General features: G+C 41.1%; 1 protein-coding gene across 5 annotated transcripts in view; it reads right to left on the bottom strand.

The window, feature by feature from the left end:
* LOC115343722 (heat shock transcription factor 2 binding protein) overlaps nt 1–14,533 on the bottom strand; it is a 61,387-nt gene extending 46,854 nt beyond the window's left edge. For 2 of the 5 annotated variants that reach the window (XM_030020064.1, XM_030020059.1), the window contains exons 1-4: nt 14,430–14,533; nt 12,046–12,196; nt 7,124–7,227; nt 2,846–2,995 (exon numbers count right to left, since the gene is read on the bottom strand). In XM_030020064.1, the coding sequence (XP_029875924.1) occupies nt 2,846–2,995; nt 7,124–7,227; nt 12,046–12,196; nt 14,430–14,465 (441 nt within the window). In that variant the 5' untranslated portion in view covers nt 14,466–14,533. Of the gene's footprint in view, nt 1–2,845; nt 2,996–7,123; nt 7,228–12,045; nt 12,197–13,973; nt 14,239–14,429 lie in introns of those variants that run through there. The other 3 variants (XM_030020061.1, XM_030020062.1, XM_030020063.1) reach the window with 3 other exon arrangements.
* Between the last annotated feature and the right edge of the window lie 248 nt (nt 14,534–14,781).

The following is a 14,781-nucleotide window of genomic DNA, read 5'->3' on the forward strand; positions in this document are numbered from 1 at the left end:
GTACAAAGCTCAGGGCAGGTCAAAGAGCCTGGTCAGAGGTGCAGACAGAGCCCACAAAGAAGGACAGAGAACTGTTTCTGTTTATTAATAATTCTGACTTGTAAACATTCCTGGAACACTATTTCACACAGATGATGCTGGCTTTCATAATAAAAATAGTATAGCAGAGAGCCCATAATGCCAGGTTTCCCAGTGTCTTTAATAATTTTGCCAGTTGTTCGTAAAGCAGCTGACACTTTTAGTCATTCCCAGCAGCAACCAAATGGGACAGTCCTAGAAATGCCTGAACTTTTATTCATTTTGCAGTGACTAAAAATTTTAATATTTTGTCAAAACTACTGCTTTCACAATATGTGCAAAGCTACTGGTAACATTTATTCCTCCACTACTGCACATTCACCACATCAAAGATGTACAGTTCCTGTGGGGTGACTCCAGCAAGTGGGCATAAAAAGCAGTGTCAGCCAATACTCAACATCTTCACAAATGATACTGTGATCCCAGAATAACAGGAACGAAGGGATCATGGAGAAAGAATGGAAAAAAGTGCACTTCTGCATGTGCTGGATGTACTTTTTATGCTTATATGGACACCACACCTCAAAGATGGCAATTTTAACATAAGCAGTGACTATATAGTTCAAGAAGCAGAGGGCATGAGAGAAAAGTGAAGAGAGCCTACTATAGCAAAGTAGTATAAGCTATTATGCTTAGAGTACTAAGCTCTATGCTTAGAGTACTAAGCAAACTAAGTCATTGATACGTTGCACAGAAAACATGCAAAATATTCTATTTGCCAGTCTCTTGAGGTGCCGCTGGTATCCTCTGCTGAACCTTCTTTCCAAACAGCCATTAATTAACTAGCAGTGAGGTCTGAGGAGCTGCAGCAAAGACCAATCAAGCTTATAAATAGCAAACATTACGTACTCTGTGCAGTCTCTTATTAGCTTGACAGTATTTTCATGGGACTGAAAAATGTCTCACCCACAGACACCGAGATACGGACAGTTCTGAGAGCCGCCATTAAGGTGCTTGAGCTCAGATGGTGCAACGAACCCTTTGCTGTCCAAGTAACTCCTGCATGAAAACATCAGTTAATGTGCAAAATTGCTGCCTTAAAATATAATGGTGACAAACGGCTTAGCAGATAACTGAAGTAGCAGACCACCTTGTAGGATCCAAAATTTCTCAAGTTGAAGCAAGTCTTGATATTGTTCTGAAATCAAACCTTCAGTTTGCATTTCCATGTGAGAGTCCTGTCGTGGATATCTGGTTGAAGTTTTTTGAAAGACATCTAAAACAATCTCATGGGAATTAATTTACTTCTTTTTTGGCACATGCAACTAGGCATCCTTGAAAACTCTCTCTCATGCTGCTTCTCTGGATGTTTCTTCAAGTTCTCTCTAGAAACGTTATGCATGGATAGAAACAGTAGGCATCTCTCCCCCACTGCCTTGAAAACTACTTGTGCTAATTTCAAATTTGCTGCTTGAGTTTTGACTTTCTCAACCCATATGGACACAAATGGTACACTGGTTCCAAACATCACTTCAGTCAATCTTACCTGCTTTCAACAAGGCTTCTACTAATTTTATTCTCATTTGTAAAAATATGGTCATTTTCATCACTGCTAGCATTTTGCTTGTGGGAAACATACCATTTCAATTCTGTTTCACAGGTCAAATAACAGCAGCTAGTCACTAAATATTGTCAACTCTTACAGTTATAAACTGTTGTGAAAATACAGAATGTAATTTTATACTGGTTTTGTTGCTATGTGGGGGCTCTGCAGTACCCACCTCCCTTTTTAAATTATTATTATTATTATTATGTTAACTGCTTTATACAGTGTTTTTACAGACTATTTTTCCTTAGTAACTGCTGCTGCTTGGATCTTGAATCATCAGATGTTATCACCAAAAGGTACTACTGTACAGCTTTCCAATACCCAATATAAAGTTATAATTGTATTTTGGTGCACCAAAACTGGAAGCCCTCTTACAAACACACTAGTTCACCACTTACTATAATGAACTAATCCTATTCACTCAGCTGTTCATCGTGCTACTGAAAAAAATCAAGCCAGAAGAAACTGTGGCATCACTTCACTCAGATTAAATACAACAATTCCTTCTCATGTTGGCTGTGACAAGACTGAAAATCATATTTTTTATCAGGCCTGATCCTCTGATCCCTCCTATTTCCATCAGCTGCACTTGGCAGCGAAACTGTTAGTTGTAATATTACTATTGTCATTAACTGTTTTTGTTTTGGGGTTTGGTCTGGGTTTTTTGTTTTTTTTTCAAATAAGCTACCTATCCACATTTAGCATTGAAGATTTAATAAGATTCAGTAGCAGCTAGGCTCTCTAAATTTCCAATAGTCATGCAAGTATTAAGGCAGCACAAAGATTTAAAGTTGTGAATCGATGATCTGCCTTCCTTCCATGGAAATAGCTCCTCCAAGCTCTCTACAGGTATTGGAACTACTGCATGTGCCCATGAATTATTTTCTTTTTCTGTTAGCTTGCAAAGATATTTACATTGTGCTAGCTGCAGCCTTGCTTCCAGTTTAACTGTGTGGTGCAAAACAGATAATCCTTGTTTGGTAACATAAGGATTAATTACTGCATTTATTCCCAGCCTACTTCGTAACACTTTGTAGTTCCAACACTTCTTAAATGAGAATGGATTGTTCCCAAAGAATATACAATTCAGAAAACATTTTTGCTGTCCAATTAGTTTCTGAAATATATCCTTATATTAAAGTGTGTTACAAAGCAAGGTCCTTATTTTAAAAGGCCTAACAGCATTACCACTGATAAGTATTCACCTGCCATACTTACTCCTCCTAGAATGGTTTTAACAGCTTCCTCATTGCTAGATACACCCCACAACAATGTGCACACTGCTGCACCCATTTCTGTGCAATACTCTGCTTGCTGCAGGAGCTGCTGCTTGGCCTCATTCAGCTGCTGGCGAAGGTCTAGTTTCTCCTGAAATAGCACAAGGAAATTTTGGTTGCACTTTGTATCAGCCAAAACAAGTTTCTAGGCTAAGGGACAGAACAAGAAACAACATCATGGCCGTATATGAAATGATGGGGGTGGGGGTGGCAAACTCACAGCGGTTACAGATACATACCTTCTCTCCTGAGCTATATCTAAGTAGTAAGTACATTGTGGAGGCTGACAGTAACCAGAAGCCTCTCCGCAAGGTCAGACCAAGTGACCCACCGAGACTGAGTGGCACCTAGAGAAGTCTGATAGGAGAGTCTACTCCTCCTAATCAAACAGCTACATGTGTCCCTTCGAGAGAGAAGGGATTTCAGCATCAGAGGTCAGCCTTTCCAGACACCTTACAAAAGATACTGGAAACATCTTATAGAAAGGGAGAGTTTTGGTTTTCAAAACAGACTTCTGCCTTAGCCAACATGGTAGAGTTGCTGGATATCTAGGATAACTACTATCATCTCTTCCAACTTTTTTCTGTTGGCATATTCCTGATCAGCAATGGCAAAGTAAGACAGAGTCCCTGGAAAAACACACCGAAGGTTTGAAATTTAGAGGGCCTTTCATACCAAGAAAGCCCAAGCACCATTGTGCATCCATCATCTAAGTGAGATGCTCAGTGGTGCTTGCCACAAAGCATAAAGAGACAACAGAGCAATCCAACATGACCAGGACACAATTTCAATTTGGCAGTACTTTTTTCCAATCACATGGGAAGTTGGCCAGAAGAATATCATGAGACTAGGTATGATTTGAGGTCTCACTGGCTTCCTACCAACTGCCACAGGGGTAATGAAGCTGCTGCACCTCCCAGCTTAGAGCTAGTGTGGACAGTGAGATCAAGGCAGGGATACTGCAGTCTGTGGTCTGTTAGGGCAGATGGGCACTCCCTGCTAACTTGGAGTGGGGTGGTATTAGACAGTGCTGCAGGGAAAGATAAAGGCCATGAAGAAAAATGATGCTAACTCAAGTATTAAAAGAGAGAGAGAGAGAATCACAGATCACACGACATCAAAAGAGCAGAAGGATCTTGTTCTGCCCATTTTGTGGGCATGGGATTTTCAGATTCACTGCAGAAAGCACCCGCCTCAGCCCAGCCTCCCCTGTGTGTTTAGCTATCAGGATGAAGTATGGGGAAATGAGAAGGAATCTTTTCCATGTGAATTTTGAAAGCAAGTAAACAAACCAAAACTTTCAACCATGTATTCCCATCAAGATTTTAAAATAAGTATCTTGTCATTTTGGGGGTTCACCTCAATATTTTGTGACGAGGGTTTGGAAAGAATAGAAACAAACTCATCTGAAAATTTACATAACATGATATCAACCAGTACAAAGCTGCTTGTACTTTGTCATTAATTACCTACCCAGCCCCCTGTATCACACCTGACAGCCTGATTTGCATTGCTTTATCATACTGCTAATGGAATACACAGGCTAGGATTTGTAAAGTTCGAATTAAATTTATCAAGCAGACTCCTGTGCATATTTACTCTCTGGAGTCTCTTTCACCTTTTAGTTTAATATATGCAAAAGACTGACACTTGCTGCTGATTCCCTAGGCATAGAAGTCCCAGGAAAAGTCTCTTATTTCATAACACTTTGATAATTTTTAAGCAAGTTAGCCAATTTTTATCTTTTGCATAACTCACTGCCAGACCTACCAGCTTTTCTGCCACCACATGCATCAACAAAATGTCCACAGGCATCTTCCTGTCTAACCCCTATATTGTCCCTGTTTTTCTTCTCTGCACTGTCCTTGTCTTAGGAAAATGTATCTTTTAATACATTTTATTTGCATTTTGCATTTGGATGCTAATACTGACTAGTAAGACATAAAACTCTGTAATACCAAAGTTAGATCCCCCAACAAGGATGCAAACCCAGCACAAGAAATGCCAGGATTTTTAATAGATCAAAAGCAGTATCAGAACAAAGATACGAAGCAAGGAAAACAAAATAGTACATTCAAGAGCCAGGAAAATAAACGGACCCTGCAAAAGCAAATAACCTAGCTGGAAGCAACACTCCTGAGAGTTCACATCACGAAGCAATCACTGTGCTATGCAACATCACCATCTTCAGGAAAGGGTCAAGGCACAAGAATACAGCAGTGCTAAAGTACATAACTATGGATAGACAAACAAGGCATTGGCCAAGAATAACATGTGCACTTCAAGTTTTGCTCAGGTTCAGAAAGCACAGCAATGCCCTGATCAGTGATACAGCACTGCACAGAAATTTTGGAATGCAAAATGTTGATTTATGATCCCCAAAGAAAAGGACACTGCTCAACTAGAAAATGCATTTATTTTATGTTTGTTTCAGAGAATCATTTCCTTTTCCTTCAGAAGATAAATATGTAGAAAATAATTCAGAAACTATATGCAAGGTTGCCTATAGCAGAACAGCAGCCAAATGAAAAACACCATGCAAAGTGATTAACAGGAACAAAACAAAACAAAGCAAACAAAAAAAAATAATCACACATATACATACACCATCTTCTTTTATCCCAGAGACCTAAGGGATTTCACAACATACATAAGCACAATCCACTCTGACAAATACACTGCTGTGTATCCTGCACAACAGCAAAGATACGAAGAGAAGAGCTTTGATCAGGAACACCAGACAACAACTACTCTTAGTAAACTATCCATGCTTTAAGTAAAATTTTCACCCAAAAGAAATCACAAACCTAAACCACCTGCCATTTCTTTTGTAATATTAACAAGAATAAAAGGTGGGACCCACTTCATTAATATCTAAAGCAGCAACATTAAATCTTACAGAGATTTTAGCCTGGATGCTTATATAACTAAAGACCTGGGTGCACAGCAAAACTAACTGTGGACCTATTGTCGAACTGCAACAGCTATCCCAGAAGATACTTATTTTGAAGTAAGGAATAGACAACTATTCCATCATACTTTACATTCATACCAAACTTCATTCCAGAATGACTTGTCCACACAGATGTGCCCTAAAACTGCATGTCTGAACTCTTCATTTATTCCTTTTCAAATGAAATCATTTCTGTAGATTCATCTGTCTTCATGCAATCCCAAGGCTGGCAGATGCTAACTCTAGAAACAAAGTGAGCTTCTGCTAACTACTGAAGATAGCTGTCAGCTCCAAGGAAATGAACTTTTGCAGCAAATAATCACAACTGATTCTCACACCTCTCAGAAATTAAGCCACTAGTCTGTGTGATCCTATTTGAACCCCAATAGCTTCACAGAAGACCCACAGTCTGGGAAGTCACGGTCTTTGCTATTCCTTCATTGTTAAAAATCTCCCCTCTCATAAACACTAAATACAATATTGACAGAGCAAAAGGAGCCCTGTAATTGTTCTTTGACTCACAGCTGTACATGGCAATTGGATCAATAGGTGCATTGAGAAAGACTATTAAAACTAAAAAAAGGCACACAGCTTACAGCAAGCCAAAAGAGAGGCCAGTTTCATTTTGTACATTGCATTGCTTACATTATCTTCTATTGTCCTCTTACGTTATAGTTACATTAAATTCAAAAGAACTGATTCCGCAAAGGACCTTTTGATGCCAGCTATACCACAATCTTCCCAAATTCCCAATGTTCTACTTCAACATGTTAATATAAACAAAATGCTCATGGCTGATTTTTAACTTTACACACATCAAAACAAACCCAGCCAAGAAGCCCGTAATGCAACCCCATACAACTGCACCTCACACAGTATGGAAGTTGAGACATCTATGCAGTTATGCAAGGGTTATGTGCGTAAGTGGGAGACCAACTGTCAGTTGTACCTGTACTTGTACACACCGAATACGTTTGGGTTCTGTATGGTATTATATTTTGTCTTGTTATAATATTGACCCTTTTGGTCTAGAAATATCAAGGGGAAAAAACCATCAGTTATGAACTTATCGGTAAATTGGGAATATTGGCTCCAATTATGAACACCAGTTCCAATTATGAACACCAGTTATGAACTTATAGAAATCCCAGATTATTTTTCAGGCTGAGGATGTATTTTGTGACATGAACATGAAAAACTGATCATTACTGCTTTTGTTATTAAAACTCAAGCATACAGATACCAATATTCTGACAGCAAATATACCTTCTTCTCCCTCATGCAATCTGCCTGGGCTGTTTCCAGACGGGCTCTGAAGTGTTCACAATCCATTTTCAGCTGCTCTATTTCCTCCTCCTTTTTCTCCATGTCTACGATAGGATAAATCAGATAAACGAAGCAGTAAGTTATGACCAATGGGCTTGCACTAAAGAAAAACGAATCCATCGAGTACAACATTGAGGTGCTTTAACTATTTGCTTGTGTTCGATCACCTCCTCGTGGCTAAACTGCGTATCACAATTTACCACATCTCAACGGTTCTTATAAGAGACTACACAAACATGACATTTCCGATTTAAAACAGGAAAAGACTAAAAGAATCACATCTAGCTGTTAAACACGGTGTGCCGATAAGATACCATTCTGGAACTGAGCTCGAGCTCCAGCTCCTTAGGGATTTTTAAAAATTCAATCAATTCTCTACTTTTTTTGTTTGTTTTCATGATGGCTTTTGTGTCTGGTATCTTTGAAATTCAGTGAGTATAGCAAAAATCTAAGAAAAAGAATACCAAGATCAGTCAAAAGTGAGTGTTTCAATATACAATGTACAAATTATATGAATAGTAAGAATGAAATGCAACTACTCCAAACATTTTAAATTAAAAAGTATTATAAGACATTATAAACTATTTAAACATTATGTCGGTGACAAGCAAATTTTACAATTCCTTTAAAAAATTAATCTCTGATGTTATCAGAAATACATTCCAATTTAGATGCTTTATTTTAGTGAATCAATCAAGTTAAAAGTGTTATATTTCACAATCACGATGTCTGTTTTAAAAAATTCACTTTGAAGGATATTTTTAATAACTGTTGTGTATTGTATTTTACTTTAAAAACCACAGTTCTGGATGTTTAGTATTTATACTGAAAAAAGGAAACACATTTAAGTAATTCCAAAAAGTAATGTCCAAACAGCATCTACTGTAATTTTGATTTGCTTAAAAAACAAGTTACACCGCACTTCGAGCACCATACCCTTGATCATGAGAGTATGGTCTATGGCTTAAAATACTTCAAGTACTTCCCCTTACATGTGGTCAATATTTTTGAATGTATTTACCAAAGAGCATACCAAATTCAATCATAAAAAGATAACATCATTTAAAAAAAAAAAAAAAGTCTTTATTATCCAAAGAGCTTGGATTCTGGCATTTTATTTGGTAATTCTACATTGTTTGGAAATAAAATCATTTCTCTTTTGGTCCTAATTGACAAAATGTCATCATCTCAAATACATAAACATTACTTTGAGCAGCAAGTATAGAGGAAGTTAATCTAGCCACGAACAGCTTTCTAAAGCAGAACGTATTTCCACTCAGCCCTTGTGCGACTCTAAGCCATGAACACTAGGACTTTTTAACAGAAACCAAAGAAGGAAGGCAAGGGTCCACTCCTAGGAAACATTATATGTGCCAGGGCATGCTCTCCAAGCATTCAGTTCTTTTCAACCCTGCAATCCAAAGGAAAAGAATGAAGGGGGGAATGGATTCATTGAGTTTTTGTGGAATAACTCTGCTCGGTGGCAGGAAACTTTCTTTTCTTCTGTCAAGTAAAGAAAATACAGTTCCACGCACCTATTACTCTGTGGGTGTGAGTCTTAAGTACTTGACTGAAAGATGCCTTGAGCATGAGTAGGGCATGCTCTGCTTACCAATAGCAGACCAAGAACCTATTTATCCTTGCCAGGTAAGTATATCCAGTGAAAATCTCTCTCACTGCAAGGAAACAAGCTCTCCTGTATGAGAAGAATCACTTCCAGCTTTTGAGAGGATGGATCCACCCTGAATCCAGCATCAGCGCAGCCAGCAGACACACAAAGGTGCCACATGCTTCACTGGCAGACTTCAAAGGTCCTGGAACCAAAACTGAGCCAGGAGAAGGGGAATAATATTAACTACTGAGTGCTAACTCAATGCTATCTGTATTTTTTTTTTATTTTTTTTTGAGTCCTCCAGATAAAAGAAGGATGCGTCAACCTCCTCTAAGGTATTACGATGTTCGATGTTAAGGGGGGGGGGGGGGGGGGGAGAAAAAAAAAAAGGGGGTAATATTGGAAGCTGCTGAAGAGAGACCTACTTCTAGCTATGCCTCATTTGTGGAAACTCCTGCCATTATCCCATCAGCTCTCCCAGCTGTGGATGCCTTTGCTCTGAAGAGAATTCAAGGTTGCACGCACCACTCCTGACATTTGGCAGCCTCTTGACACACAGCAGCAGAATGAGCAGCAGACATTTCGCTGACACCGAAGACTGCAGCTGTGCTGCTCACTCCTGCACACCGTGGTCCAGAGCAGCACACAGGGAAGCCCGACAGGTTCTCCCACTGGCTGCAAGTCCCAGCCCCTGGTAAGAAAGTTCCTTCCCTCTTGACACTAAAATCTTGAGGCTCAGACTGTCTACCTCCGCCAAGTCAAGCAGCAGCTTTCACTATCAACTTGGAAGAGCAAAAAAACGTGAAATGGCATTGTTATACAAACAGGGAATACATAACTTTACCACTGCAGCAGTAAATCAGACTCTGGGAAGAAGCTGCATTTGCTCCTGAGATAGACAGCAGACTCAAAAGCAGAAGGCGGCATTGCGCACAACAAAAGAAGAGGAGGCTCACATTTCAGGCGTGAGGTGGACTTTCTCATCCATGCTATAGGTCACATCAGGAGATTTTCTGGACCAGAGATCTAATCTCAAAGCTCTGGGAGGTGGAGAACTGAGTATAATTACAGTGAATGCCAACAAGTGATGGAATTCCAATTCTACTGATCCAAATGCTAGATCAATGTTAAATGCAATTTTTAACATTTTAGTGGAACTTGGTCCACTGGGGAACATATGCATAATAATACAGAAAATTTTTCTAAGATTCCTGGAGCCAAACACTCTTCCTGAGGAGGTTAGTAAGAACAAAACGGACCTTTCTTTTTGAAATGAACAATTACCCTGGCAAAAGCCTTAGTGAAGACCCGGACACCAGCCTGAAAAGCAGGTGTTGGTTGCATTGACTGTTGCCAGCTCAGATCTCAGATACCACCTATGGAATGCTCCCATAGCAAATGGGTATCCTATTGACCTAGATATACAAGTGAAACATGCAAAGATCTCAAGGTTTCTTAAAGGTATTCAAGGCTCCATCATTCTCACAACTGAATGGGCCAGAGGTGTTGAAAGTATCTGACTATAATCTGCACTTCTTGAGCACAACCACCCGCTCACCCCTTCACGTTTATAATACTTAGAAAACTGCAATAGCTGATGAAAGCCTAGAGAGACGTACAAATCACCCATTAGGCTTCTGTAAGAACAACGTGAAAAAACATCTCTAGTAGCTGCCAGGACTCCTGTAAGCTTCATATGCCAACACCAAGAGATTGTATTTAGTAAACAGCACCAGAAAGCTCACCATTCTGAGACGGAAGACTGCTTGTGTCCCTGTGATGTCCAACCTTTTGTGAACTGTATGCTCCAAAGCCTCCTTTCAGTCTGCTTTATTGCATGCTGCAGAGGCAGGAGCAAGATTGGTGTAGCAAAAAATCACCACTTGACTTGTCCAGCTGTAGGGGCAAACAATAGCAAGAGCCTGAATAAATACTCAAATGGCTTCATTAAATGCAAGAGAAATCTCCATTGCGGGGATATACTCAAGAGAGTTCAAAGGCTGACTCAGCTTCAGGTACTCCTCCAAAGGACCCAGAGAATGCTGGCCAGCCAGCAGAACATTTGAGAAAGTCTTAATATCCCCATGTTGATGCCACAAACATGCTGTTGTAAGGGCCCAACAGTGTCTCCTTGATGCCTGGCACAAGGAGCGTAAGAAGGCTCAGTGAGAGAAATCTTGAGACTGAGCACTGATAAAAGTAGGTAAAACAAGAATCTGACTAGTTGAGGATCTTGAATACTTAATGCAACTGGAAACAGTCCTTGATGCCTTGCAATAGCATAAATAGAACATTTCCAGATCCTGCATCACTTCTTGTGACACGGATGACGTCTTGACTGGCAGCAGGAGAGGTGGTACAGTCTTTTCAACTGTTAGTATTTGATGGCATGGAACAATCTTCCCAAAGAGTGGATCACTGAGGCAGCTGGAAGCTCTGCCCCAATATATTACTTGGTATTGGAGATAGACCTTGAGGCTCTATCTTACTCTTTCTTAGCCAGCTGTTGCAAATTAATTTTCAATTCATCACATGATATTCTAGAAGAGATACACCCTCTACAATCTGTCTCAGTGCTTGTCCCGCATCTTTTCAGACAAAACCAGTTCCTAGAAGAACAGGTGAATTCTACTGCTGCATGTAAACTACAGGCCAGGGATGGAGCTGACTCCGATTTGGTCCTGATGGCACGTCGGGAATGGTGCAGTTGTTGAAAAAAGTGACGCACAGAGAATTGTAACACTGAAACACTGGACTTTGGGGACAGCAGTAAAAAGACCTTTGTAACAGAGAGTCTTCAACTTTTCTTTTTATTATTATGAATATTTAAGGCAATAAAAGCATACAAGCTAAAAACCAAGACAGGCTAAATACAACAATATTATCTCTTCCTTTAAATTGAACTTTTTATCCACAGCTATTTACCATGGGTTTTTGCTGTGCATCTAAAGTGACATTTTCAAAAACAGAATGCTTTTGCCTTTTCCTCAAAGAGGAATCACTTTTTTCCTGATACAGCTGCTCTTACTGCCTGAACTAAGTATGTTTTTATCCACAGTAAAATATTTTTAAAGATTAATTTGACATGTCTAATTATTTCTAATCCAGTTTGTAATTTTCTTCATTACAAACACATTAATTTACTGAAGCAGTCATTGAACATCATAGTTTAATGCAGAATACCTCCACAAACTCTACAACTTTTTTGTAGGGGCATGACAGTTTGAGCTTGTAACATGGTACTACTCACTTGATTCAATAGCATCCAGTTTCTGCAATGTCCCCAGGATATCCCCATTTACTATTTTGGGTAAGAAATCCCGCAATTGCATAACCTCAGTTGTCAGCCTTTCCAAATCCCTCCTTCTAACTTTAACAAATTCCTCTTTGATGTCAGCCTTCTGAAATAAAATAAAAACAAACACAAACAAACCAACAACCAACCAAAGACACTGTTACAGCCTTGCAATGCTTTTCTGCTTGAATCCCGGACAATCTGTCTGACAAAAATACTCCTTTGTATTACAGCATTTCAGAAATTCATAACCTTTTAAAAGAGAACTATCCGGTAACAACTAAACCCAGAAGTCTCTAAGGTGGACTCTTGCCTGTAATTTTTGCCACTCTGGCCTAAAGCAAATCATATTACCTGTCTGCATCTGTTTCTTCACCTAACGTGTGCAGCATACCTCAGAATGCTGTAAAAATTAACATTCACATTTTAAAATGTGAGCAGCTATGCAAGTGCCAAGCTATTGTTTCGAGACTGTTGTAAAGGATATAATAACTCAGTTTTTTAATTAACTCAAGTATTTGCAAGATCCTCAGTCACCTTGCTAAATTACAACACCTCTTTTAGTGGAAATTGTATTTTTTCAAAGGAATTCATCTTTTGTGAAGAGTAAAAAATATTTGCAACTATTTGCAACCCAATCCCACAAAAAAGTAATTTAATCCTGAGTTAAGTCAACAAATGTTTATTAGTTTCCTCTTCTGCCAAGCTATTGCTATAAAATAACTTTAATTCCACAGTCCAAGACAATGCACATTAATTTTAAAATTGCAGAGAAATTTCTGTACCAAAAACCTCCTAAACTCCAATTTCTGATGTATGTACATGTGCACACTGCTGTATCTTAAAAACACTACCATATAGACAGAGACTAAAAAAAGGTTTAACGTCCTTTGCCTAAAACTTTAATTATCTAATTTGCTTTCACAAAGCAAAATTATAATACATCCTAGTACTGTTTTGCACTGCATTGCGAATGGTGCAGAAAAAAATGAGATCCTTTATGTATCACATCTTATTCCAGAGGAAAGAGGGTACTACAGAACAACACAAGAAACCATCTCCTACAGGTACAAAAGATGCCATCCCCACAGTCCTCTCAAGTCCAGCTGCACAAGACAAATGGTCATTATCACTGGTACATACAGTGCTGCCCCGGTATTTCCATCCTTTCCTGCCTTTTCCTACAGTTCTCTCTTTCTGCTTCCCTACTTCCTCAGGGTGAACATTTCCTTTCAGTTTTGATTCCTACTCTTTTTCTTTCCCAGCTGTCTTGCAAACCCAGACAGTTTTAGGGATAGAACAGGCCAGTTCTAGCTTTCCCGGTTCAGAGGCATCCAAGCCGCAGTAAAGGTATGGAAGAAAGATTTTACTTTTAACTTTAATTGTATGCTCTAAGCTGCATTTAGGAAGTGCTTATGGCAAAGCTAGTACGGCCAACTACCACCACATTACATGATTCAAGAAAAATAAAACTCATTTAGGTCTCAAGAAAGTATGGCATAAGCACATGGCAACAGGACTCTATGGAAGAATACCATCTTCATGTCAGTAAACAGGAAGGACAGAGAGACAATTCGGTACTGCTCAAAATTATGGAGCATAATTTGGTACTGGCATAAAAATAGCTCTATTCACTAGCAGAAGCTAAAGTCAAATAAAATACACTACTGGAGTACTGGGATTGAGATATGAAATATACAACCAAGGAGAAAATTCTCATTTACAGTTCCCTCTGTAAACACAGGTCTTTGCAATACTGCAGTTCCAACAGCAGGCTTTATTTTCTCTGCTTAAGCTGCTACTCAACATCTCCCCCCACTACAATAGTATGTTAAAAGCAAATACAGACAACGGAGAACAGAAGTTTTCTGTCCAGCCCTTACAGTAGCAGCAGGCGACTGATGTAGGAAATTAGACTTCAGTCCTCACCGGCCTCTTGCACAACGGCCAAGTTACTAGCTCTGTACCTCACCTAGCTCCCGACCTGCACGACCCGAATCCCCCTTCCCGGCCCGGCAAGGGGCTGAACCTGGCGACGAACACCCCACAGAGAATCCCAGCCAGCCCGGGCAGGAACCCACCCGAGCAGCCACCGCGGTCCCCGGAGGGCGAGCCCCGGGGGCCGAGCTCCTGCGTGCCTCACACAGCCGGCTCCCCGTCCCCCCGCGGACCTCGGCCGCGCCGAGCCCGCCATCGCCTCCTCAGAGCCCCGCGGGCAGCCCCCCCCTACCCCCACCGCCTCTTCCTCTGGGGAGCCGACCCCCGCGGCGGGGTTCGCTCACACCCCGACCGCGGAGGCGGGCAGGGCGGCGGGCCGGGGCCGGGGCCGCGCGCGCTACCTGCGCGTCGCCGGCGAGGCCGGCGCGGCGCCGCATCGCGCCACCGGCCGCCGCCAGCCTCGTGGGAAGGAGTCAGGGCGGGAAGGGCTCAGCCTCTGGCGTCACGCCGCGTCGCCGACCCCGCCCCTGGCGGTAGCTCCTCCCTCCCCGCGGGTGGGATGGGCGGGGCCTGGAGCCCGGCTCGGCGTGAGCCCGCGGCGTCGCTGGGGCGGGGGCTGACATGGGGTCCTGGGCCGCGGGCGGGGCGGGGCGGGGGGAGCCCCGGGGGGGCCCTCGGGGCCCGGGCAGGTGCTTCCCGCGCGTGCTTCCGTCCCGTTTACACCAGCAAGTTTGCACGCTGCGATGACGACAA

This window comes from Aquila chrysaetos, chromosome 7 (genome assembly GCF_900496995.4).
Source record: "Aquila chrysaetos chrysaetos chromosome 7, bAquChr1.4, whole genome shotgun sequence".
In the NCBI taxonomy this organism is placed as follows: domain Eukaryota; kingdom Metazoa; phylum Chordata; class Aves; order Accipitriformes; family Accipitridae; genus Aquila; species Aquila chrysaetos.